The 24,823-nt window shown below is 32.2% G+C and overlaps 13 protein-coding genes across 13 annotated transcripts; 9 read left to right on the forward strand and 4 right to left on the reverse strand.

Annotated features, from left to right (window-relative positions):
* Nucleotides 1-39: 39 nt before the first annotated feature.
* On the reverse strand, nt 40-1,022 carry TpMuguga_03g02345 (putative integral membrane protein). Its single transcript, XM_061305861.1, has 2 exons — nt 347-1,022; nt 40-313 (listed from the first exon to the last, which is right to left on the reverse strand). Exon 1 carries the CDS (start codon nt 829-831, stop codon nt 550-552), a length of 282 nt encoding a protein of 93 aa, XP_061161798.1. The 5' UTR covers nt 832-1,022; the 3' UTR covers nt 40-313; nt 347-549.
* A 140-nt stretch (nt 1,023-1,162) lies between these two features.
* Nucleotides 1,163-2,608, reverse strand: TpMuguga_03g00559 (uncharacterized protein). The gene is made up of 4 exons (XM_758494.2): nt 2,469-2,608; nt 2,299-2,366; nt 1,605-2,179; nt 1,163-1,436 (listed from the first exon to the last, which is right to left on the reverse strand). Exons 1-4 carry the CDS (start codon nt 2,564-2,566, stop codon nt 1,203-1,205), a joined length of 975 nt encoding a protein of 324 aa, XP_763587.1. The 5' UTR covers nt 2,567-2,608; the 3' UTR covers nt 1,163-1,202.
* A 57-nt stretch (nt 2,609-2,665) lies between these two features.
* On the forward strand, nt 2,666-5,968 carry cpsf3 (Beta-Casp domain protein). The gene is made up of 8 exons (XM_758495.2): nt 2,666-3,253; nt 3,434-3,996; nt 4,184-4,274; nt 4,377-4,561; nt 4,708-4,854; nt 4,960-5,394; nt 5,483-5,743; nt 5,863-5,966. The coding sequence occupies exons 1-8, from the start codon at nt 2,902-2,904 to the stop codon at nt 5,953-5,955; spliced, it is 2,127 nt and encodes a 708-aa protein (XP_763588.1). The 5' UTR covers nt 2,666-2,901; the 3' UTR covers nt 5,956-5,966.
* A 175-nt stretch (nt 5,969-6,143) lies between these two features.
* TpMuguga_03g00561 (putative integral membrane protein) lies at nt 6,144-8,307 on the forward strand (the record flags this gene model as incomplete). Its single annotated transcript, XM_758496.2, has 2 exons — nt 6,144-6,436; nt 6,650-8,307. The coding sequence occupies exons 1-2, from the start codon at nt 6,241-6,243 to the stop codon at nt 8,305-8,307; spliced, it is 1,854 nt and encodes a 617-aa protein (XP_763589.2). The 5' UTR covers nt 6,144-6,240.
* Nucleotides 8,308-9,795: 1,488 nt separating this feature from the next.
* On the forward strand, nt 9,796-11,484 carry TpMuguga_03g02320 (uncharacterized protein; the record flags this gene model as incomplete). The annotated part of the gene is made up of 1 exon (XM_758497.1): nt 9,796-11,484. The coding sequence occupies one exon, from the start codon at nt 9,796-9,798 to the stop codon at nt 11,482-11,484; it is 1,689 nt and encodes a 562-aa protein (XP_763590.1).
* A 458-nt stretch (nt 11,485-11,942) lies between these two features.
* On the forward strand, nt 11,943-13,478 carry TpMuguga_03g00563 (uncharacterized protein; the record flags this gene model as incomplete). The annotated part of the gene is made up of 1 exon (XM_758498.1): nt 11,943-13,478. One exon carries the CDS (start codon nt 11,943-11,945, stop codon nt 13,476-13,478), a length of 1,536 nt encoding a protein of 511 aa, XP_763591.1.
* Nucleotides 13,479-14,292: 814 nt separating this feature from the next.
* Nucleotides 14,293-15,581, forward strand: TpMuguga_03g00564 (putative integral membrane protein). Its single transcript, XM_061305731.1, has 4 exons — nt 14,293-14,705; nt 14,895-15,038; nt 15,160-15,186; nt 15,289-15,581. The coding sequence occupies exons 1-4, from the start codon at nt 14,657-14,659 to the stop codon at nt 15,561-15,563; spliced, it is 495 nt and encodes a 164-aa protein (XP_061161063.1). The 5' UTR covers nt 14,293-14,656; the 3' UTR covers nt 15,564-15,581.
* Nucleotides 15,582-15,802: 221 nt separating this feature from the next.
* Nucleotides 15,803-20,017, forward strand: RFC1 (Replication factor RFC1 C terminal domain protein). Its single transcript, XM_758500.2, has 10 exons — nt 15,803-17,516; nt 17,690-17,959; nt 17,992-18,128; nt 18,313-18,546; nt 18,647-18,775; nt 18,925-19,020; nt 19,050-19,112; nt 19,195-19,277; nt 19,306-19,405; nt 19,642-20,017. The coding sequence occupies exons 1-10, from the start codon at nt 15,917-15,919 to the stop codon at nt 19,999-20,001; spliced, it is 3,072 nt and encodes a 1,023-aa protein (XP_763593.2). The 5' UTR covers nt 15,803-15,916; the 3' UTR covers nt 20,002-20,017.
* On the reverse strand, nt 19,103-20,342 carry TpMuguga_03g02185 (uncharacterized protein). Its single transcript, XM_061305835.1, has 3 exons — nt 19,607-20,342; nt 19,479-19,549; nt 19,103-19,425 (listed from the first exon to the last, which is right to left on the reverse strand). Exons 1-3 carry the CDS (start codon nt 19,617-19,619, stop codon nt 19,399-19,401), a joined length of 111 nt encoding a protein of 36 aa, XP_061161799.1. The 5' UTR covers nt 19,620-20,342; the 3' UTR covers nt 19,103-19,398.
* Nucleotides 20,343-20,344: 2 nt separating this feature from the next.
* On the forward strand, nt 20,345-20,903 carry TpMuguga_03g02200 (uncharacterized protein). Its single transcript, XM_061305837.1, has one exon. The coding sequence runs from the start codon at nt 20,695-20,697 to the stop codon at nt 20,893-20,895; it is 201 nt and encodes a 66-aa protein (XP_061161800.1). The 5' UTR covers nt 20,345-20,694; the 3' UTR covers nt 20,896-20,903.
* Nucleotides 20,904-21,074: 171 nt separating this feature from the next.
* Nucleotides 21,075-22,067, reverse strand: RPS30 (40S ribosomal protein S30). Its single transcript, XM_758501.2, has 2 exons — nt 21,344-22,067; nt 21,075-21,286 (listed from the first exon to the last, which is right to left on the reverse strand). The coding sequence occupies exons 1-2, from the start codon at nt 21,345-21,347 to the stop codon at nt 21,108-21,110; spliced, it is 183 nt and encodes a 60-aa protein (XP_763594.1). The 5' UTR covers nt 21,348-22,067; the 3' UTR covers nt 21,075-21,107.
* On the forward strand, nt 21,575-24,150 carry vps45 (Sec1 family protein; the record flags this gene model as incomplete). The annotated part of the gene is made up of 3 exons (XM_758502.2): nt 21,575-23,555; nt 23,721-23,857; nt 23,995-24,150. Exons 1-3 carry the CDS (start codon nt 21,899-21,901, stop codon nt 24,148-24,150), a joined length of 1,950 nt encoding a protein of 649 aa, XP_763595.1. The 5' UTR covers nt 21,575-21,898.
* On the forward strand, nt 24,150-24,805 carry TpMuguga_03g02660 (putative integral membrane protein; the record flags this gene model as incomplete). The annotated part of the gene is made up of 2 exons (XM_758503.2): nt 24,150-24,423; nt 24,642-24,805. The coding sequence occupies 2 exons, from the start codon at nt 24,150-24,152 to the stop codon at nt 24,803-24,805; spliced, it is 438 nt and encodes a 145-aa protein (XP_763596.2).
* Nucleotides 24,806-24,823: the final 18 nt, after the last annotated feature.

Genomic DNA, 24,823 nt, shown 5'->3' on the forward strand with positions numbered 1-24,823 from the left:
AAATTAAACGAATAAAAATAAAATAGACGAATGACATACAATATTGGGAATTTTTTAATAAATCATTCAGACAGTTTATAATATCATCGATAAATTAAATTGCCACTAAATTAAGTGTCATTTTGTTATTTTTATCGTAAAATTGTCTTTATATCATTTTCTTATAGTAGAATCTTATACTAATATTCCTAGCCAGTTTAATATCCTCTTATTCTTCGAATTTTATATAATAATTTTTATATAATACCCTTTTAAAAAATTGTTACAATTTTTATAATTATTTTCTCCTTTTCATCTTGTTTCAATATAACACCTGTATTAAAATACTTTACACCTATTTACTTACCTGTCTGCCAATAACAGTAGTTGTATATAGTTAAATGTGTTTCTTCATTAGTTAATTTTTTTCTAATAGCTTCACGTTTTTACCTCTAATATAGTTAACGCTGTTGTCGGAAGTTCATTCCATCAATAGTTATATAAAGAGAAGTAATTATGTAGACACTGTAATGGTAGAAATTGGGTAGATTGTGTGAAAGAGTTATGAGATTAGTCAACTTTGGTGTTTTTGAGTATGAATTTAGCGGGATGTTCGGAATTATCGTCGGTTTTGTAGGCGATCCAAGCATACAGAAGAGTCAATCCGATCACCATTGCCACTGAAGTAGTGACACCAGTCAACATAGACAAAGTTGGTCCAAGTCCGAAGAAGCGGGCGAGTGGTGGAAGTAACAGCATTGCTGAAGTTGGAAGGGCAAACATCAAAAAAGAAAAACCTCCCACAAGCTTCCCCTTGTGAAGGTCCGGTCTTCTGATCAAGCTCTTTAACATCTCTTATACTTTTCTTTAAAATTGTGGAATATTATGTGTATTTTATTAAAAATTAGAAAATTCAAATTACTCAAACCTGGTTAAAATAAAGGACAAACTAATCGATAACAATTGAATTAAAATGAAATTTAAATAAAATAATGTTAAATTAGCTTAAAATTAAAATGTCCCTTAATAATGTGTAATAATATTCAGTTAGGCAATATACTGGGGATTCCTAAACATTTACTCTATAATTTGTTAAAATAATTGACTTTTAACATTTATTTCCAATGCCATTGTTTTTTTAACTTTATTTACAATGTTTAATTATTTTACTAAAAATATACCATATATAGTCAGGTAAATTATAGTTAAGTATTAGAAAATAATTAAATGAGAGATTGTAAAAGGTTAGAAATGGTGCTTTCGAAGTTATTATCTGAGTTGAATGGGTCCGGATTGTCCTTGAAATAAATTTCTTTAATCCTGTTTAGTAAGTGTGGGTATTCACTGTCAAGTTCAATCAAATCCTTGTAGGTCTCGCAAGCTTCCTTGAATAGTTCAAAGTTCCTGATCTCACAGCTCTCACTCAATACGTTCCCAAATTGGATTGGTATCGGTAACTAATCATATTTTCAAGCAAACCACTAATGTGGTAACTATATACAACTAATACTATTATATAACAACTTTGATAGTGTTAACTCTTGACAACAGAATTTATAACTACATAACTATGTTAACTTTAATTTAAGTCCCCCGATGGGTGTACAAGCTCCGTAACGGAATACCTCATGATCTTCTAAATTATAATCTAATAAATATAAAAAACACTTTGCATTACAGACATCACCAACAGCCAATAGCATAAGAACAGCTCTTAAGTAAAAGAAATCACCGTCATCCTCGTCACTTTCAGCCTTCCACTCATTAACAACCTTCAGTAAAAGCTCAACATCTTGAGAATATATCAAATTACCCTGGGCCTTACTGTACTCATTTACGTGAAAGTAATACACGCCTAAAACCCTGTGCAAAATAGGATTACCATTAGGCTCCTCCACACTCTTACTATATAATATCGCCCTATTCATATATTTTACATACAATAGCATTATCTCCTCCAATTTATTCTTATCAATAATATTATTGGTGTTTTCATTAGTACTTTTAGGGCTAGCAGTATTGGTATCCACATTATTAGCACCACTATTATTAGTGTTAGAGTATGTAATGTGTGAATAGGGGAATTGAAAAACTGTAACGAGTTGGTTTACGATATTGGTATTGAGAGGAATGTTATAAGTCTCACAAAGTTTCGTATATTCATCCATTAATTCACCAGCCAATATATACTCTTTTTCATCTAATACATATACACAAAATTTATAGTATTAACTTTAGTAGTTTAACTGAATAAATAGTAATTAAATCTTAAACTACTCTAGAATATAAATGAATAAAATGTAGTAGTTATAGTATTACCAAGATAAATGAGTGAATATTTGTATAAAATTTCAAGAGATTCGTCATATTTCTTTCGCATAGCAAGCCTAAATCCATTATTACACCATAATATACATTATTATACATGATATATACTAATTATATAACTATTAGTATAGTAATAATATTGTATAAATCAGTAGTAATACCGTTTAATGAGTGTAAGAATGTGTTGCATGGATTCGTAGAATTTTTTCTCCTTAATTTCGGAGTCAATTCTGGCCAAAAAAGTATCATTGCTCAACATATTAACACAATTACTAATAATAATAATATAAAAGTGCTAATTATAATTGGTAATAGTAGGTGAATGGGGAATTGTATATACACTTAAGATTCCAGATCATTTTTATCGTTTTCTGTTCCAATTTTATATCAACAGTGTTATTATTTTAATAAATATTTTTTCTTTTTTAACAATGTTTTTGGTAGGTGTTTTTAGACAAAATTTTATTCTCCGATTGTTTAACTTAGATTTATCATTTCATAAGCTTTCAAGTTAATTTCACTATTTTCTCGATTAATTTCTTCAAAACACCATTTGTAATTTTGTATTGATAAAATCCATAAATCTTAGTTGAAATGGATGATAGAGTTAGAATAACTGTATTAGGAGCTGGTTGTGAAGTTGGTAGATCATGTGTATATGTTGAACGTGAGAATTCATGTTTAATGTTTGACTGTGGTTTACACCCGGCTCTTTCAGGTGTTGGAGCTCTTCCTGTGTTTGAAGCTGTTGATATTTCGAAGGTTCAAGTGTGTTTGGTGACTCACTTTCATCTTGACCACTGTGGCGCAGTTCCTTACCTCCTCAGCAAGACCAAATTCAACGGTAGAATTCTCATGACTCCAGCAACCAAATCCATTTGCCACTTACTTTGGACTGATTACGCGAGAATGGAACAATTATTAACCGTAAAAACTATTTTTAATGGTATCATACTATATTTTGTAGGGATATTTAGCTATTATTAGCTATTTATAACTATAGTAATAAGTGTGTTAAAATTGATAGTCCTTGACAACAGAATATAGTACTAGTAACAACAAATCATACTATTGTACGAATATTAGTATTATAATTATATAGTTAGACATTGACGTGTATGTACAGATGATGATGAGAGTATGGATGAATTGGTATGTGGTTCTGGGTTATATTCATTTGAGGATGTTGAGCATGCCTTGGACCGGATTGAAACGATAGATTTTCATCAGGAGATTACCGTTAATGACATGAAGATATCGTGTTACAGAGCTGGCCATGTGCTTGGTGCTTGTATGTTCTTGATTGAGATTGGTGGTGTTCGTATTCTGTACACTGGTGACTATTCTATGGAAAAGGATAGACACTTGCCCAGTGCTGAAATCCCTCTCACTAATGTCCACTTGTTAATATCTGAGAGTACTTATGGGATTCGTGTCCACGAGGAACGAAGTCAGAGAGAAATGCGGTTTCTTCATGTTGTTATGGACATAATAATGCGTAATGGGAAGTGTCTTTTACCAGTTTTTGCACTTGGAAGATCACAGGAAATTTTACTAATTCTTGACGATTACTGGGAAAATAACAAACAATTACATAATGTGCCCATTTTTTATATCTCACCCCTTGCTTCGAAATCGTTAAAAGTTTATGAAACTTTTGTAGGACAGTGTGGTGAATATATTAAACAAGTACGTCGCGGTTATTGTACTCTATTGAGGACTTAATTATTCATACAGAGTTATATTCGACCGGGGTTATTTATATATTAACTACCTTGGACTTAGTTTTCCAAATTATTTACATTATTTATTTACTAATATAATTAATCCTGTTTTAACTAGTAGTCATTTTTTAATGCTAGTTATAACATTTTAGAGTGTGTATAATGGATTTAATCCTTTCAATTTTAAGTTTGTAAGATACGCGAGATCAATTAAACAAATTCGTAACTATCTATTACGCGACGGTATTACTTAATCACTCGGATACTAGTCATATACTTATCCACTTTTAACACCAGTTATAAATAGTTAAATAACTCTTACCAGGTGGTATAAAACTATTATAGGACCTTGTATAATAATGACATCTCCTGGTATGTTACAGGGAGGGCCATCACTTGAGGTGTTTGAGCTTTTGTGTCCTGATAACCGTAATGGTGTTGTGCTTACAGGTTATGCTGTTAAAGGAACTCTGGCTGATGAACTTAAAAAAGATCCAGAACTTATTAATTTAGGAACTAAAGTTATTAAGGTATGACGTTACCGTGGTTGCACACACTAACTTAGTTATATTCCTCAGTGACCACCAGTTTTAGTTATCCATTACTTAGTTATATATAGTATACTATTAATTGATCCCTAACGGGTATATTATATAACTTTTGAGAAAATGTGTAGCCAAGATGTAGTGTTGAGCAGATATCATTTAGTGCTCACGCTGACTATAATCAAACCAAGGGCTTTATAAAGAAATTATCCGTTCCAAATGTCATTTTAGTTCATGGTGAACGTAATGAAATGAAACGTATGAAAGATAAATTAGAGGTATTACTATGTTTTACAAGGTCATTTAGTTATTTTGTTCCTCCTTTACACTAGTTATTTATTTTTATCTAGGTATCCCGTGTTGGGATTCAGAAAATGTAATAGGAGGATATACCACAATTAACGGTATTTATGCCTGAAGTATTACAAGAAGTTACATTGACATTTACTCCTCAATGTTTTATCGATACCATTGGATCACTCTCATCAGACTTACAACTTTTAGATTCCACTACTCTTGGTGGTGTTTTTAGTGTTTTAGACGGTAATAAAGAAATTGATGAGGTAGTTTCAGCGGTGCTTTTGAAGGATAAAGATGAACGTATTATTTATAGTGACGATGTTAAAGAGTTTGATAATCTGTCAATAAACGCTTTGAATCAAAAAATGTTTTTTACATTCCCTCACAAATTGGAATACTTGGTAAAAGCTCTCAAATCGGTTTATAATAAAGTTGAGTTAATATCTGAAAATGAAGCCAATGTTCTAGATCAAGTTAAACTATATAAACCAAATAATCAGTTACTACTCACATGGGAGGTAATTCATTTACTCAGTCATATATAGATAATTATATTTATGGTTAATTACCTCTGAATGAGTTATAACTCCATTGAAAATGTTGCAGTCTGGACCAGTATCAGATTTTATAGCGGATAGTATAATTTTAATGGTGATCAAGTTAGTGACGAGTAATGATAGTGTAATGGAAGAAGTAAAAGTAAATAGTTCTATGAACATTGAGGAATCTTTTTTAAAGTTTACAGAAATACAATTGTTACAAAAGTTTGGAACCTCCCTGGAAAAGGATGATAGGATTTTAAAGTATAAGTTGAAAGATGATGAATTAAAAGAGGTTTATTTAACAATTAATCTGGGATTAAGAGAGGTATCACATTACGGATCTTGGTATTCCCCTAGCGTGTCCTATTTTCATTGTTATTTCCTATTTACCAATTCTAATCAATCATATAATACCACTAACGTGGATAATGGATAATGGTATAGGTAATGTCTGAAGATGAAAAGATAAAAAGAAACATAATGGATATTATTAACCATTGTAAACAACACACTACGTCCAATCATATTTTAATATAACTAATTTATTCTCCATTTTAGTCTAATTTACTCCTTATTTGGTGTATTCAATGTTAATTTGGATAATTTATATTTTCGCAAACTTTATATTATAAAAGAAATTTATATTTAAAAAGTTGATAATTAAAGGATGTGATGCTAAAGTTATAATATGGAAAAAAGATAATAGTGTGGTGAGTGGAATAATAAGTTGTTCAAATGACAATCTTAGAACTGTATTTAATTTAAAATTTTAAATATTCTAAACTGTTTTAGTGTTATTAATTTAAATAAATTTCTGAAATTATGATGATTGGAAGTGGGTTTTGGATTTACCTCTTTTCTGCCCTTACTTGGTCCATATATTCTTATACTATGGACCTTTCTAAGATTTCTAACACTGGAAATGACCTTTGGACTTTCCTTTGTGACTTTCCAACACTTTCTTCAGGTTCAGAAGAACTTCTCATTCCACCTTATTATTTCTCATTAGAGTCTGGAGGTACTACTTACTCACTACTACCAATCATTACCATTATCATTACCATTATCATTATCATTATTATTATCATTACCTTATTACCAAACTTTAAGCATTCAGTTAGTTGTATACACTAATATGTCCAATCCTTAGTTACCATTTAACACTCAATGTATTGCTTAAATACAGCTACACAGTTATGTGCAGTCATTATTGTATTTATCTGGAAATTAGGTCGATTACACGGATATGTTAAAATCGCAGCTATTGAAGACATTGAAGATGATTTAGTTATTTCAAATATTCCTCAGAACAACAATAGCACTATCCATAGTAATACCTACAACACTCTTTACTCTGATAATTTTCACAACACCACTGATACCATGAATAATGATAACAGTCATACTTCAACTATCACCACTACTCATAATTCAGTTGACACTGTATCACTAGACAACATGTTACAATTTAACAGACTTAAGATTAAGACTAAACCTCTGCTCTCCATTAGTTTGAGAAACCGAAACATGACTAACACCTCTACCAACACCTTCACTGACCATATCTCACTTCTACACCTCTTTCGAACCATATTTCATTCCATCAAACATCTCAAAACTGACAATAATATGGATATTTCAGTTACTGCTACTAAAACCACTACTACTACCAAGACCAACACTATGACTAATAATACTCCTAATGCTCTAAGTGACAACCTAAATCTAACGTCTGCATACACTAACACCACTAACAATAACTCTACTAATATTTTATCACATAACACTAACACCAATGCTACCTTGGAAGACGATTCATTTATTGATAATGTATACTTGATATTATTTTCACATTCTCAATGGCAGTTATACCTATCTAATGGTCCTTACGAGACTGTTCAGCCATCTCGTAACTCAAGAGGTTATGTTTACTACAGTAGTGCCATGTCTAAGCTAAGAGTTCCAATCACTAAGGTTTCAGATACTATCACATTTCAATTCGTTTCCGATCAACCAGATCGTTACATTCTGCTCCTACTTAATCCTGATCAACGTAAGATGACTCTTGAAGGCTATGTCAGATTTGAGAATCCAACCTCTCATAACCTACCCCTGGAATTGAAACACCACTTTCACATCTTAGCCACGTGGTTCTTCGTTTACCTAATCTCGTTTGTTATTTCTTCTATTTACCTCCATCTGTACGTACAATCTGCCTCTAAGGCTAACTACTGTCTATCACTTAACTACCTGCTCTACACTTCCTTTCTCATTTTAGACCTGGTCATTATTTACTTTGTCCGTTTGACTGATAGGATTCCCAGGTACATTTGGGCCATCAGTCACATCTTCAAGCGTCTTCACGAGATCTACATCTTGACTCTGCTAGTGGTGCTATCTCTTGGTTGGAAGGTTCTCAGAGACACCTTAAGCTCTCTTGAATTTCAGCTGATAAGTTCAATAACCTTGATTTGTATCCTAATGGGCCTTGTTGAAGTTGCTGTAAGTGGTTTTGACATTAGCCGATATCTGGTTCATGCTATTGCCTGCATATGCATACTGATGGCCACTAACTTCAACATTGTCTTAATAAACACCAGGATTGCAGATGAAGGTCTGACTCCTCAAGCAGCCGTAGCCTATCAGCATATGAAGTTATTCTCTAACTTCCGTATTCTCTTCTTTGTCCACATGTTCAAACCAGCCATTTTCTCACTCATTAGGTTTGTCCTTCAGCCTACTCTAGACCAAGTGATTATTTGGGATCAGCACTTGAATCTCTTCATTGACCTATCATTCGATTTCACTGTTTATACCTTACTGTTTCTTAATTTCCTCCAAACTGATAAGGGATTATTCAATCACATTCTTCAAAACTCCAGTGACTAGTTATGAAACTATACTGGATCATCTGAACTCCTTTGTTATAGTTTAAGTGGATTACTTCTACGAGATTAATGGGTAATTTTAATTTATGTTTAATTAATTGAAACTAATAATCTATTTAATATTAATAATATATATAAAATGATTAGACTCCAGTTACAATTGGTTAGATCTGAATCAAGTGCTAATTTACTTTAAGTTTATTGTTCTATAAGTCATTTGAATCGGATGAAATTGAATCGTTCATAAATAAATTAGCACCTAATGTAATTGTACAATGATAATTTGCTATTAGATTAAAATTCCGACTTCCACAGTTTATCACAAGAGTTCTTAAACGGTAACATATATTAATACTATTATCAATTTCAATACAATTTACTTTGTTTTGACATAATTTAAATAACTGGCTAATTAAAGATTCTCTTGGTGATCTCCCTGCTGTTCAGCTATTTCAATTCCCAGCTTTAGTTACTCCAGGTTTTTCATCATGTTTTGCGTCTTCTACTAAGTCGTAAACACCATCAGGTTTAAGAACCTTCAATTCACCAGTTACGTTATCCTATAATGAAACTTGTGACTCATAAACATACTTTTGAGGAATCCCAATGGCTAAGACTGTCCTATATCAGTTCTTTATCTGAAAATCCAACTATCCTTTCATCATTTCATGTTATTCTGCCTTAAGATTATCATCAGTGTTTCGTAAGAAACTTGACTTTAAAGTGGAAACTTAGTTCCAAGTCTGTTTAAGAGTGATAAAGAACAAAAAAGGATATGAAGATCAAGTACCTAGTTATGTCCTCAACGTAAAACCTTAACAAACAGTTCCTTATCTTTAAAAGATTATCATCAAAACCATTAAACTTATTCTGACATGAGTCTAATACATTCCTATACATTGTTCAACAGCAAACAACTGAATACCCTAATATATCATTAATGATATCAAGTGTAAATATGAAATAACTAATATGATGACACATTCAATGATCCAAGAATAGAAGATGTAACAAATAGATAAGAAATTGGACTAGTTCATTATGATGAAGATCAAGAAGTAAATCACAAGGTAATGGATGTAAAAGGTTACCAAAATTTTTTAGTATTTAGTTCGTATAAATTACTTTTTCTATAGTCATCCATTTCTTTGTTCCACTTGAGATAATATTAGTATGGATATTCCAAATTGTAACCTTGTTGTAATGATGATACTTTAATGTTTGATGATGAACTTTAATGTTTGATGATGAAGTTTAATGTTTGATGATGAAGTTTAATGTTTGTTCTTATGGATACTATGACTTAAATAATATTTCTGTACCATACTAATTAACATCGCAGTCACTTACAACTAGTTCCTAATTGCTGTAGTCCAAGAGCACTCAAACCATAAGTGACTCCAAAAGTTCTTAAGGACTAGCTATCTGTACTACTACTGTCACTACTACTCATACCACTACTACTACTCATACCACTACCACTACCACTATGTCTGAAGTTAAAGGATGGGCTGCAGCTTGTGGTGTGCTGTCTGCAGTCCTGGGTGTAGTTCTGGTAGCCTTTATGAACAGACTGTCCTCAGGGTGGCTCAAAACCCTACTACTCCTACTATCAGTCCTGGTCATAGCCCTCATGGTCCTCATTGTAGTTGATGCTGTCCAAAAACCTGATCAAGGTCACGATGGCACCAGCTGTCCTCAGCGTAAGGAGTTTGGTGACAATCCTAAGTGTCCTCTGCTTATGGCCGCATTTCCATTGGCCGGATTTGCCATGATGCTCAATATTAGACTATGTTATTCTACAGCTCCATATGCCCTCATGAGGTTCAGGTTACCAGAAAACCTATTCAGTGTCTTTGTCAGAAGAATGGCAACGTCACTGGAGATCTGGTGTCTGCCAGGCTTCGTCATTGGTGACGCACTGGACCACGCCGTTCAAGCTGAAGCCACAATTAAGAAAGACTCCGACAGCCAGGGCACTGGCAACCCAGAGTTTAAGCGGTGGAAGCTCTATGCTATCATTTGGCCATCCATTCTTGCTCAATGGCTTAATTTCTTATCTTACGTTATATTGTTGTTAGTCTATGTGCCAGGAGAACAAGGTCATCTCACTACCTTTTACTACGTGATAGCAGTTTCAGGCTTTGTCTTTGGTATCTCTAATCCTTTGGTATTTGCTTGTGACACTAGCTACCTGCCCATATACATAGCTGGAGAAAATTCATTTCCAGTCCTAACATCATTCATCCACTACCTTGGAACCCTCCTATTTGGCAACAGAAGGAAGTGGAACAGTGACTTCATAATAGTCTACATAGACATATGGGTTGCCATCCTAATATCCCTTGTAGCTGCTGTTCTGTGGACAGTAGGATACCTGATCTTAGAACTTACTGAAACTGCAACTCAGGATCCCAGTGAGATGCAACACATTCATCCATTTACGTTTGGTGCTGCTAATGCTAGCTTCGATCAACTTTCACCAGTCCTCATGATCATTGTTGGAATGGGTCTTGTTTACATGGTATATCCAGCTATAGCTCCTGGTCTCATTGTGCCATTTTACCTCGTTGATAAGATTGAGATGGTACTCCTTATAGCCACATTCTTTCCACCAGTCATTCAGGCCGTCCTAATCAAACACAAAGGTGAGTGGTCAGTTAAATACTACGAATACCCTAGTTTCCAGAGGTGGTCACAATATGGTGCTGGCAATTTTTATCATTTCCTTGTTACACTAGCTCCACTTCAAATCTGTCTAGCTATCATATTTGTTTACTCACTTCATCACAGAGAATCCAATGTTGCCAGATCCATCATCAACCAACCTAAGATGTCTACATTCCTGACCATTCTATTCTATATGTGTCATGAGTGTATGTTAGCTTTAGGATTCAGTGGATTCATAGGTAATAAAGGAGGTGACCTGATTTTGATACCCCAATACATAGGTGCTCTAATAATGATCTTTGGAGCAATGTACTCTGAAGGCTACATTATTGAGTATAAGAAACATGATCCTAAAAATTGGCCTACAGCAGGAATGACTGGCTGGAATGCCTTTAAGTACTGGGCCAAAATGGGATCCAAGAACTGCAACCACAACCTAAAGCATCTGTTTACCAAGGATCTACGGAGAGACCTGTTACTGTGCATAGAAAGAAATGAGCTGATATAACACTAGGAATAGTAATGAAATATAATGTAATAGAAAGAAATGAGCTGATATAATATAACACTAGGAATAGTAATGAAATGTAATCCTAATATAGCTAATCTAATAAATGCTAATCTGATACCAAGTGAGATATGTGATAGATACTGAATAAGTAATAAAAAACAGGTAGATAGTACAGGTAGATAGTTATAATAAGAGACTACTAATAAACTAATAAGAGACTATAAGAGACTACTAGCAACCACTAATAAGAGACTAATAAGAGACTACTGAGAGACTACTAGAAGACTATAAGATACTAATAATAAGGATAGTGGTGGATAGTACCTAATTGCTGTAGTCCAAGAGCACTCTAACCATAAGTGACTCCAAAGTTCTTAAGGAGTTCTTGAGGACTAGCTATCTGTTACTACCACTACCACCACTACCACTACTACTCATACTGACCTGTGACCACAATGACCGATACTGGAACTGCTAAAGCTTGTGGTGTCCTGTCTGCTGGCCTGGGTGTTGTTCTGGTAGCTTTGATGAACAGACTGTCCAAGTTCTGGCTCATAACACTCCTACTCCTACTCTCAGTACTGGTTATAGCCCTCATAACTCTCATCGTAGTAGATGCTGTCCAAAAACCTGATCAAGATCACTCTGATGCCACCAACTGTCCTAAGCGTAAGAAGTTTGGTGACAATCCTAAGTGTCCTCTGCTTATGGCCGCATTTCCATTGGCCGGATTTGCCATGATGCTCAATATTAGACTATGTTATTCTACAGCTCCATATGCCCTCATGAGGTTCAGGTTACCAGAAAACCTATTCAGTGTCTTTGTCAGAAGAATGGCAACGTCACTGGAGATCTGGTGTCTGCCAGGCTTCGTCATTGGTGACGCACTGGATCACATTGTTCAAGCTGAAGCCACAATTAAGAAAGACTCCGACAGCCAGGGCACTGGCAACCCAGAGTTTAAGCGGTGGAAGCTCTATGCTATCATTTGGCCATCCATTCTTGCTCAATGGCTTAATTTCTTATCTTACGTTATATTGTTGTTAGTCTATGTGCCAGGAGAACAAGGTCATCTCACTACCTTTTACTACGTGATAGCAGTTTCAGGCTTTGTCTTTGGTATCTCTAATCCATTGGTATTTGCCTGTGACACTAGCTACCTGCCCATCTACATAGCTGGAGAAAATTGTTTTCCAGTAATGACTTCACTAATACACTACCTTGGAACCCTCCTATTCGGCAACAGAAGGAAGTGGAACAGCGACTTCATCATAGTCTACATAGACCTAGTGGTTGCCATCATAATATCCCTTGTGGCTGCTGTTCTGTGGACAGTAGGATACCTGATCTTAGAACTTACTGAAACTGCAACTCAGGATCCCAGTGAGATGAAACACATTCATCCATTTACGTTTGGTTCTGAAAATCCTAGCGGCGATCAACTTTCACCAGTCCTGATGATCATTGTAGGTATGGGTCTTGTTTACATGGTATATCCTGCTATAGCTCCAGGAATGATTGTTCCATTTTACCTCGTTGACAAGATTGAGATGTTTATTCTTATCGCCAGCATAGTTCCACCAGTCATTCAGGCCATCCTAATCAAACACAAAAGTGAGTGGTCAGTTAAATACTACAAATACAACAGCGGTGGTTTCCAGAAGTGGTCACAATATGGTGCTGGCAATTTTTATCATTTCCTTGTTACACTAGCTCCACTTCAAATCTGTCTAGCTATTATATTTGTTTATTCACTTCATCACAGAGAGTCCAATGTTGCCAGATCCATCATCAACCAACCCAAGATGTCTACATTCCTGACCATTCTATTCTATATGTGTCATGAGTGTATGTTAGCATTAGGATTCAGTGGATTCATAGGTAATAAAGGAGGTGACCTGATTTTGATACCCCAATACATAGGTGCTCTAATAATGATATTTGGAGCAATGTACTCTGAAGGCTACATTATTGAGTATAATAAGTTGTAGTGTTAGTTTTATATCATCAGGATTATTATGTATATTAGTATCAGTTGGTACTAATTATATTCGTTGTACTTATTAGGTATGACTTAACAACTAAGTTAAGGATTATATGATAGTGAATCAATTATTCTTGAATTTTGGGAACATAATCACTGATGTTTTGGATCAAGTCTTGAGATATTGTTTTTCAAGTTGAGGTGTGTTTGACAGGTTAATGAATAGTTAAAGTTTTCGTGGGACTTTGGAGGTTGAGTAAAGTTTTAGAACTATGTCGGTAGATCTGAATAAGATACGTGGTGTTCTTAATATCATAAATAGTGGCATGAGTAATATATAGGACAAAAAACTGTAAATAAATTAAAGAGTTACATAATATTAAAACAATAAAAACACAAAACCAACCTGAAATCACTAATTAATAAGAAAATCATTACTGTTTAATGAAAAACAAAAGCCAAATAATCCTTGAACAAATCACACTCTAAACGCATTCTTCTACTTAACAGTTAAAAGCTTAATACATGTAAAGGTATTATCCTTATAATACAAGGCATTAAGTATCCAAACCATTGAGACAGTTAACTTGGTATTATTTCCTATTAACTAGAATTATACAATATATCATACTATTAATGGTAGTTATATTAATATGCGCGTGTAAAAAAACAATAAAGTGTAAAATCGATTTAAAGTATAAAGTGTTTGATATACAATCTCAGGAAAATAGAACCATTAAACGGAAACCTAAAAAATAAGTTTAAAATTTTATACTTGAGTACCCACATAAGGTAATTTTATGTTAGCTAAGTGTTAATATAGTACATTCAAGCGTTAATATTGTATAATTCCATAATAGGTGGTGTATAGATTATATAACAATAAGTTTGTTAGTATGGTGTCAAGATTCTCGTCATTTGGGAAATTAATATGTAACATTGTACAAATTACATTATTTTTAATTTATACCATTACATTGACCAATATTAGAAGATAAACTAAGTTATATCAATAAGTCGATAATCACAAACGATTGTTTTTAGTTGAATGTTGTCGAAAATTTATATAAATATGGTAATGGAATCTTGTGGTATCCACACATTGTGTATAGATAAATTCCCCATGTTATTTATTCTCGATTTTATTTCATAGAGTTATTTCTTATAAATATTTACAAATTCAAAATGTCTAGTGGCTTATTAACCACTCTTAAATATGGCTTGCTTACTCTAGGTTCTTCTTACACATATTTTACTAACCTACATCTTCTTCCACCACTCTATACATCTTTTCCTTACCTATTAACTATACCATACCATAAGTAGTAAATTACTTTCTCTTTTTTGTCACTAATTAACACATTTTAAGAATTATTATTAGTTTGTATACTATATGATTAACTACCATTAGAATTATATATAGGAGGATTATCGACATTTGCTCCATATTTGAATAGACGTTTGAGAGTAAATCCTTCACTACTAAGGCCACTACTCAACATGTCTTGGGGGTATCTTTTTGGCTCACATCTCTGGGAACTCTTGTCAAATTCACTTCAATCCAAACGTATATAACCCTTTACACTACTATACTATATCATCAATTATAACAATCCTCTTATAACGATTTAACTTTTATATAGTACTTGGTTTCGTTTTTAAATTATAAAGTATTAATAATATTATAGATAATGAAAGAACTGGCGATAAAAAAGGTAATTTTCACTTAATTTTTCAATTTATTATATTTAATATAATTTATAATACGAATAATAGTGTATAGTAATATTAGTTTGATTGTACGACATTGAATATAGTTGAGGTACTGGAATCGGATGTTTTTTTTTTATTGGCAATATTGGGTAACAGTTTGGTGTTGATAACAACGTTTGGCTTAGCTCCTTCTTTTAAGAAGTTACAGTGGTGTGCATACGGATCTCTGCTCTCTACTTTGACCAACTACTTCCTCGTCTATCCAAACTTGAACGGAAATTCTGAATTGTTTATCTTCAGAATGGTAAAACCGAAGACTCTATCAAGACTATTACTCTTAACTACACTTTCAACATTATTGCTCTACACTGTTTCTTAATCTTTCCCAACACACACATTATACTACTATATTTCTATGCCATTATATATATCATTACACTTATCCATGTAAATACCATAGTAATAATATAATATGTAAATTGTATTAGATTAAAAAATAAGTGGAAAATAAGGTAAATTGAGTTGATTTGAATAAGGTATTCCAAAAATATTATTATGGTGTTTTATTGGTAATAAAGTTTGTGTGCGTTTCTTGTAGGAATAAATATTGTGTAAACATTTCCAACCAATTTATACCAATAATTATTTTAAATATTTTAAATTAATAATAGGATTCCGACAGCAAAATGGTAAAATGGGATAACTAAGACAATTTGAAATTATCGGGATTCCATGGATATTCGTCTCTTTTTCGCCAAAGTTAACTCTTCCAATTCTAATTCTACTAGTACTACTACGAATACTAATGATACTAGTAATACTAAGGCGGGTGAAGTCAAATCTGGAAATTCAAAATCTTTTAAGAATAAAGAAGTGGATGAATCAAAACAAGATGAGAATAAGAATATTGAGTTTGAGGAGTTTGAGTTTTTGAATATTGGGAGAAGGTCATTGAAGAGTAGAATTATCCATTCCAGTGACTCGGATTCAAATTCTGATGAAAACTCTCTAACCATTTCTAACCATAAACCTCTTAAACTCTTGGAACCTGATGGCTCAGACCAAATTGAGCTTGTACCACAAGAACAAAAAAATGAAAAAGAGGAGTCGGTGAGATATGATTATGAAAATAAAGATGAAAAACAAGATAAGAGAGATGTAAAATCAGTTTCTAATTTGGCCTTGAAAGAATTGAAGACCGAAATTGTTGATCAAAAAACTGGTTCGAATTTACAATCTGATATTCAATTTTGTTGTAACGATGAGAAGAAGGAAGTTGACCTTTCAACTTTTGTTAGGGTTAAAACTGAAGAAAAGGTCGATGTTGATATGAACACTTACCTTAATACTATTTCCATGTCTAAAACTCCTCCCAAAACTCGTTCTAACCCTGATAAATCACCATCTAATACTTCTATTTACACCATATCATCTAGCAACTCCAATGATTTACCACCCATTAACACTACCAATAATACCAATACTGGTAATAATAATGTATTTAGTAATCAGTTAGTTAATACGCCCATCAATACAAGTGATATCCATGTAAAGGAGAATACTGGATTTTTAACACCTAAAAGGATTATTGAGGACTTAAAAACTATTTCTTTCTATGAGACTAAGGAAAAAATGCCAATGATTTCACTCTTTTCATCCGAATCCCCACCCACAGTTATCTCAGTTCCTTCAGACTCTTTTAACAGTGCTTCCACTCCTAATTCTAGTGTTACCATACATAACACTACTGATACTACTACTTGTACTACAACTGTTAAAATTAACACCGGAAATAAGAAATCCATTACCAAAAAGAACAAAGATACTTTTGAGAATGAGAAAAGTACCAGTAGAATCGAGGGTAAGAAATTTGTGTTTACTGGTGAGATGGGTATTGATCGTTTGGAAGCCACTTTAAGGGTCAAGAAGCTAGGAGGAATTGTTGTTTCAGCAGTTAGTGGTGTTACTGATTATTTGGTTTACGGTGACCGTTTGGAGGACGGAAGGCCTTATCAATCTGGCCTAAAGTACAAAAAAGCAATTGAACTTAATAATAAAAAGAAACGCAATATTCAACTCCTAAACGAAGAACAATTCTTACAACTACTCCAATCAAATATCGATGAGAATGTTAAAACTGATAATACACTTGAGAATATTGTTATAGAGGATAACACTATAAAAGATGATGGAAATACGGAGAACATCAATAGTATTGAGAAAGAGTGCATGGTGTTGTTTGAGAAGTATAGACCGAAGAGATTTTCTGAATTAATTGGTAATCCAAGATCAATACAGCGATTAAAAGACTGGCTACAACACTTTCCCAAAGGTTTAACTTACAATTATTTTATTTATTCCATATTTTAACCTTAATTATGGTATAATTTATCTCAATTTAATCTTATTTATACAATAATTACGTAAAATTTACAAGTAATTAAAGTGTATTTGAGTGTTAATTTCTACCCCAAACCACTTCACAACTTCTAATATTTCCATTAGACAAGGGGAAAGATGAATTTAAAGCTGCTCTTCTGAGTGGTCCCCCTGGAATTGGTAAGACTACATGCGCTAAATTGGTTGGACAATTCTTCAATTATCACGTCATCGAGTTAAATGCTTCTGACCAACGCAGTAAAAACTCCATTGAAAATATTTTCCCACTTGTTACCGGAACACTAACTCTTAACACTATTTATTCTGCTTCCTCCATCACAAATAACACTTCATTTAAGAATAAGAATAATAATTCTAATGTTAATGGACTAAATGGTAAGTTATAGATGTTTAAACGAATTTTACAGCAAAAACATTGTTGATACTTGATGAAGTTGATGGCATGAGTAGTGGAGATAAGGGTGGTATTCAAGCCATTTCTGAGCTTATTGACATTACCAAATGTCCAATTATTCTTATTTGTAATGATAGATTTTCTCAAAAGGTTCTATGACTCCAGTTAATTCCCTCTATTATTTACTTTATTTATCCCCTCTGTAGTTTCTTGGTTTTACAAACTGTATCGAGTTTTACTGTTTATTTGTACCCAATTGAATTTATTCTATCTTATTTTATCATACTTAAAAATACATATTTGAAACCATTGACTGGAATAAAAAATGTTGTAGATGTCCACATTGAGTAACAAGTGTTTGGATTTGCGTTTCAACCCACCACCCATAGATTTGTACATAAACCGAATCAACAAGATTTGTAAGTTGGAAAATATAAAAGTGACTGAAAACTTACTCTTGGAGTTGTATCACAAGTCGAGCGGCGATCTCAGATATACCCTCAATTACCTTCAATTCTACAACTCAAACACAAATATAACTCCCTGTATCAATAAAAAGGATGAATCCGTAATACCCTTAATTCAGTTATATACTCAACACTATACTAATATTAAAATATACCTAAAATAATTGTATATTATAATATATGTATGTAAATTTGCTTTAGCATTTCCAGAATCTATTTGATAATTGTAACAAGGTATTTCATTTGAGTAAGTTGAGCTTTACTGAGAAGATTAATAAAGTTAATGAGCTGTTTTTTACTGATTTTAGTCTAATGCCTCTTATGTTACAGGTACTTCCTGTGCACTCAATTGTTGTTACAATTCACTCAGTTACACTTACTTTATCCTATTATAGTATAAATTATGGCCACTTAGGTGTTATCTTACCATACATTGTTTATATATAATTAAATACTCATTAATGATTAATCAATAATAGGAAAACTACTTTAAGTACACGAGTAATGTGGTACTACTATCGAAGTTATCACTAACATATGTTTACGCTGATATTGCTAATAAAATACTCACACAAGTATTTTCCAATAAATTGACTCTGTTTAGACACAAGTTTACTCATTATTGCCTGATCTATCATCTTTAACTGCTATTATACCATCAATCGAGGTTTTTTACATACTCCAATTTACACTATTAACATAGTTATCTAGCATTAAATATGGTTAAAATTATGTTATTGATGGATTAGATAAATAAGTGTGTAAGTGTTTTGAAGGAAAGACTATCATTTCCGCAATGGCTCGGAAAGTTTTCAACCACAAACAAAAACAAGTAAAAAATATCAATTAAAATTCTTTAGACGACTTTTAAAAGAAATCAGTACCAATCTATGCAATAAAACTTCACTCTACGGATATAACCTTATCATCGACGGTTTTCTAAATATTCTCTATCAAACTGTATCACCCCCAACTTTATACTACAAATACTATTAGTAATCTTAGTAAATAGTAGTTAAATAATTAAACAAACGTTCAAATATGATCGTATTATGAAACTAAAAATTTCCCCTCGATTGACTATTTTGCTTCTCTTAGTAAACACTAATTTAACTTAGTTATATATTATAATCAGTGTAGCTAAGTGTATTAAACTCCTACCGATATAGATCATAACTACGTTAAAATGTTTTTAGACCATGAAAAAATTGATGATGGGAAGTTTAGAAGATTGTGTAGAGTATATGAAAAGGATGGGAATAACAAAGGATATGTTAGTCGATAATATTGCAAGTTTGCGACTTAAAAACGAGGAAAATTTATACGCAAAAGTCCCGACGTCAATTAAAACAAAGCTGACCAAGTTATTCACAACACAAATGATTAAATCTTCAAGCTCTAAAAGAAAGATTAAACTTGAAAATAGTGATGTTAAAACTTCTGTGGACGATAGATCTGACGACGCGTTAAGTTCGCCGGATTTGTATTTAACGAAATTAAAACCTACTAAAAAGGTTAAAAAAACAAGAAATAATGTCACTTACACCCCATCCTAATTTTTCTACACATTAACATGTATAATCATTAATATTTAATTTTTCCTCTATAGTTCTGTTTATAATTTTATTTAATGTTGTTGATATTTTTGGGGATAATAACCAGTTAATAGTATAATAGTGGGAATATTGTAAATAGTGTTTAATAGTGTAGATGGTGGTTAAAGCTAGGCGAAATTTGGCAAGGAATGAAGGCCCACCCAAGTCAGTAGTAGAACGCAGCAAAACCAAAGACAATAAAACAACAACAACATTCTATGTTATTTTATTTTTTCTATTATTAGTTGTTGTATCAGGTATCATACATTTTTACCCCAAATCAACTATTTACTATATTAGCTGTATTTATTGACTAATTAATTCTATAAATGGCGAATTAATTTGATAAATAATAGTATAATATATATATAATAAATAGTATAATGTATGTTATAGGATTAGTAGAAATGCAAAGGCACGTGAAATTTACAAAGAATCTATTTTCAAGATTCAGATAATTCATAAATTATTGTCCATTTCCACATTTTTAATTCGTAAAAACTTTAAAATAAATTCCACTCCAATTACCAAATTTTAAATAAAAAACCTTATCCACCTTTCCTCACAACTAATTCAAATAATGGTAACAATAATGATACAAATAATAGCACAAATAATAACAATAAATATAATGAGAAAAATGTTATTGAAAGTATGAATAGGAGATTATGGAATGTATTGGTACCTGAACCGACTTGTTCATTACATTCTCCTCAATTTTGGGCATTATTGTTACCAACCTTGGCCTTGTGTGTTTATAGCGGGTTTAAAGAAAATGTTTCAAAAGATATCCCATCCCTTCTCAACCAAGACAAAATTAAACACAATCAAATTGTACACAATAATCTGATCTAACCTTACTACACATTTACCACTGACTTAGCTATATTTACTAACCCGGTCGACTTTCAGCATTAATAAGTTTTGGTGAAAATTATGTAAAATTAAAGATGATTATGGCGGGAGTAGGAAAGCATAATAGATAGTACATACAATATGTAAAAATCTATATTAGAAACACTAGTCTTAATATGTAATAATAGTATATAATATTAAGAAACTGAGAATTATTGCTGGGAGTTTTGACCACGTCTTTTCCCCGCAACGTTACTTGCGAATCTTCGGTTGTAAGTTTGTCTCTTCTTCGCTCGCCCAGTCAAGGGCTTCTTCTTTTCCTGTTTCGCGACCTTCGGAGTATGATTCCTCACCTTGCCAGCCCTAGCGAGCGATCCATGAACTTTCACGGCTATAACACCGTTAATTAAAGTAATGAATTGATTATATAATTATTATAATAAATTACCCATAATTCAACTTATATTTCAAAATCTCAATAAAAATGATTCAATAATATTCTAATAATGATATTAACAATATTTTAATGATAATATTGCCAGAAATATAGTGGATAATAGTGAAAATTATAGTGCAATACGTTGTAATTTTTTAAACAAAAAATTTCTTACACAAATTAACTTATTATTGGGAATTTATCAGAATTTATTATAAATAATTTTAGTCCCAGTTCAATTATCTTTTTAAAAATTATTTACATAAAAATTTACAAAATACCTATTTTATCTAAGTTATCCAAATTATTCAAACTGATCATAAACCACATAATTAATCTAAAATTAACTTATTAATCTGAAATTAGGTTAAATTCTATAAGATATCTGAAACTTTTATTTTTTACACCATTTAATCTTCATACACCTTACTTACTGCTTTTTACCCATTTTTTACGTTTTTTCATGATTTTATAATCTTTTTTATCAATAATTCTATATGATTAAAGTAAATTAATAGATTAATAATATTGAATAATGAGATGTTGGTTTTATATTGAGGAATAGTAATGGATGAGGAGAGTCCTTACGGATTTGATGATTTGGTATCTTTGATGCAACAGAATTTTTCATCAATAATTGAGAAGGTTAAAGGTTTGAAGATTCTGGTACTCGATAACTCTACCAGCAAGATCATTTCCCTTGTTCTCACTCATTCTTATCTCCTACAGAATGAAGTGTTATTAACGCTTAATATCAACAGTTTACAAGTGGAGCCTGATGAAATATATGGTAACTCTGAGATGGGTGGACTGGTACCGGGTTCAGATCCCAACCTCAGACACCTCAAGTCAGTATTTGTGATTGAACCTAATGTCGATAACGTTAATAGACTCTGTTCTGAACTCAAGTGTCCCACCTTTAAGTCATATCATCTATTCTTTACCAACAAACTTGACGAGGGGTTTCTTGAAATCCTTGCTAGAGCTGACCAATTCAACATTATCAACGGAGTGTACGAATATTTCATTGACATAAATGTTCTACATACTAATTTATTTACGATAAACAATTTTAAAATTTGTAATAATACAAATGCCAGTAGTATTATTAATACTCTTAACACTAATAATACTTATAATATACTGAAGACAGCTGGTAACGATACGTTGGATAATAATTTGATGAGATGTGTGAATTCATTGTTTTCAGTTTGTTGTTTGTTGAACCAGATTCCAACGATTGTTTACAGGAAAAATAATGTGATTTGTCAAACTTTATCAAACAAATTGCAAATGCTGTTTAACAATAATAACTTAAATTTGCAATCAATACTACAACAGTATAATAAATATAACACAAAGTTAACTGGAGTAGAAGGAGTTGGATGTGTACTGTTAGTATTGGACAGAAAAGATGATTTGGTAGTACCTTTAATGAATCAATGGACTTACAGAGCAATGATCCATGAACTTATTGGGATTAACAATAATAAAATAGTGGTAGACGATTCTGAGTTTGTGCTCAACGATCATTTCTTCAACTCACACATCTTCCACGAATTTGTACATGTAGAAGAAGATCTCAATACCCTTATCTCACAAAATAAACTTAATACTATCAATACAGTTAACATTGTTAAATCCAGTAAGACTTATAATACTAATAATACCAGTAACACTCTTGGTACTGGTAATACAGTTGAAAATACTGTTAATATTAGTTCTGTAGCGGAAAATGTTGAAAATGTATTGGAAAATATACCTGAAAAAAATAGAATGATAAATGATGTAATGAAGCATGTTAAGATATTACATGAATTATCCAAGATAATACAGGAGAATAAGCTGTTGGATTCAGGTTTATTGGAGCAAGACATTGCTACTAATAGAAGGAACACTTTGAATGACGTGATTGAATACATCACAGATAAGAACAATTCCTACTATGAAAAGGTCAGAATCGCACTTCTTTTCACTCTCACATGTAATGACAGTTCAAAGATTAAGAAGGTAAAGGACTATTTGATGATGGGGAAGATGGACGAATTGGTGTCCCTAGTTGACCATGCCACTGAACTCGTAAAAGGTAAAAAAAATGCGAATAGGGACGAATTCACGATATCAACTCTCAAGGATAAAATAACCAAAGTTTCCTTAGATACTCAAAGTCCTTATCTACAGTTCAAATCAAATCTTTATGCAACTACATACAATCTCATAAAAGGTTCGTTCAGTTCACTACATTCCACCCACTCCTTTATATAGTTTTACTATTTATACAGTTCTAAAGTTATACAATTCTGTTGTTACTAGTCAAGACATTTTCTACTGAGTTATATAATTTTACTATCACGAAGTAATTATATAATAATACAACAAAGTTCATTAGGTAAATTGGATAGTGAGATGTATGTGATGGTTCCAAGTGCATATGATCTGGGATATACACTCAAACATAAGCCAGCATCCGTAACTCACAACGCTAGTTATACTATCTATTCAACTATATATCATACTATTATAATGGTATAATCTACTGATATATAGACAAATTTAGAGAATTAACTATATTATTACTATATTAATTACCAATAACACTGGCAACACTACTCTTCACTCTTTAGTTTATAACACATTTGATAATGTTGAAGATGTTTATTTAGGTAATAATATTTATGGTTGGAGGAGTAACGTATGGAGAAACTTGTGACTGTAACATCATTAGCCGTGCTACTGGAGTCCCGATAATACTCGGCGGGTCCTGCGTCCATAATTCAAAATCATTCCTCTCTGATTTTTTCAATTTTCCTAGCAAATAATGCTTTTTACACATTTTAAATCAATTAATCTGTTTAACCCATTTTATCGCACTATTCATAATAATTTTAATTTGTGTAGTAGTAATGTACGTTTTTATGGTGTTGGAAGGGAGCACGAAATAAGTGAACAAATGCCCAAAGTGAGTGAGTTGGATAGATTTAAGGAAGTTTTGTCTGGAGATAAAAGAAAACAAATCAGAAGGTCTGATTTTCTCAAATTCACTGGAGGCAAAAGACCCATCATCTCCTCACATCTCAAATCAAACCTCATTTGTAATCCTTCTACTTATTTTTCATCTACTCACTTATTTTAACCTTTAAATTATACTTTATTTTCTTAGATTATTGTTTATTTACATTTAATTCGGGTTAAATTACTCTTCTCAGTTTTATTCATTATTTTATCAATAATTTGCCAATTAATTAGGAATTGAATGGAATATTTAAAAATAAATTAATTAATTTGAAAATGTGATTAACAAATGTTGTAGCTAGTGGATTGATAATTTGGTGTGTAATAGCATTTTTTGTGACTTTTAAGATAATGAAACCTGAGACCTATGAATGGGTTGAGAATGAACGCAAGAGAATTGAAGCCGCAAAACAGAAAATCTCGCTCATCAAACAAGACCAACACAGTGACAATACAAACTAATTTTAATTTTTTCACAAT

The sequence above is a fragment of the Theileria parva genome, assembly GCF_000165365.1.
Source record: "Theileria parva strain Muguga chromosome 3 map unlocalized ctg_530, whole genome shotgun sequence".
In the NCBI taxonomy this organism is placed as follows: Eukaryota; Apicomplexa; class Aconoidasida; order Piroplasmida; family Theileriidae; genus Theileria; species Theileria parva.

Bases quoted from the DNA above. Each gene is read 5' to 3' on its own strand.
- TpMuguga_03g02345 (XM_061305861.1), bottom strand. From the start codon at position 831: ATGTTAAAGAGCTTGATCAGAAGACCGGACCTTCACAAGGGGAAGCTT.
- TpMuguga_03g00559 (XM_758494.2), bottom strand. From the start codon at position 2,566: ATGTTGAGCAATGATACTTTTTTGGCCAGAATTGACTCCGAAATTAAG. The intron at 2,367-2,468 runs GTATTACTACTG...TAATGGATTTAG, and splicing joins ATTCTTACACTCATTAAACG to GCTTGCTATGCGAAAGAAAT. The intron at 2,180-2,298 runs GTAATACTATAA...TATATGTATTAG, and splicing joins ATATTCACTCATTTATCTTG to ATGAAAAAGAGTATATATTG.
- cpsf3 (XM_758495.2), top strand. From the start codon at position 2,902: ATGGATGATAGAGTTAGAATAACTGTATTAGGAGCTGGTTGTGAAGTT. The intron at 3,254-3,433 runs GTATCATACTAT...GTGTATGTACAG, and splicing joins CGTAAAAACTATTTTTAATG to ATGATGATGAGAGTATGGAT. The intron at 5,744-5,862 runs GTATCACATTAC...ATAATGGTATAG, and splicing joins TTAATCTGGGATTAAGAGAG to GTAATGTCTGAAGATGAAAA.
- TpMuguga_03g00564 (XM_061305731.1), top strand. From the start codon at position 14,657: ATGTCTAGTGGCTTATTAACCACTCTTAAATATGGCTTGCTTACTCTA. The intron at 14,706-14,894 runs GTTCTTCTTACA...AATTATATATAG, and splicing joins ATATGGCTTGCTTACTCTAG to GAGGATTATCGACATTTGCT. The intron at 15,187-15,288 runs GTAATTTTCACT...CATTGAATATAG, and splicing joins AAGAACTGGCGATAAAAAAG to TTGAGGTACTGGAATCGGAT.
- RFC1 (XM_758500.2), top strand. From the start codon at position 15,917: ATGGATATTCGTCTCTTTTTCGCCAAAGTTAACTCTTCCAATTCTAAT. The intron at 18,776-18,924 runs GTACTTCCTGTG...AATCAATAATAG, and splicing joins TAATGCCTCTTATGTTACAG to GAAAACTACTTTAAGTACAC. The intron at 19,278-19,305 runs GTAAAAAATATC...AAAATTCTTTAG, and splicing joins TCAACCACAAACAAAAACAA to ACGACTTTTAAAAGAAATCA.
- TpMuguga_03g02185 (XM_061305835.1), bottom strand. The intron at 19,426-19,478 runs GTTTGTTTAATT...TAGTATTTGTAG, and splicing joins TAATACGATCATATTTGAAC to TATAAAGTTGGGGGTGATAC.
- TpMuguga_03g02200 (XM_061305837.1), top strand. From the start codon at position 20,695: ATGAATAGGAGATTATGGAATGTATTGGTACCTGAACCGACTTGTTCA.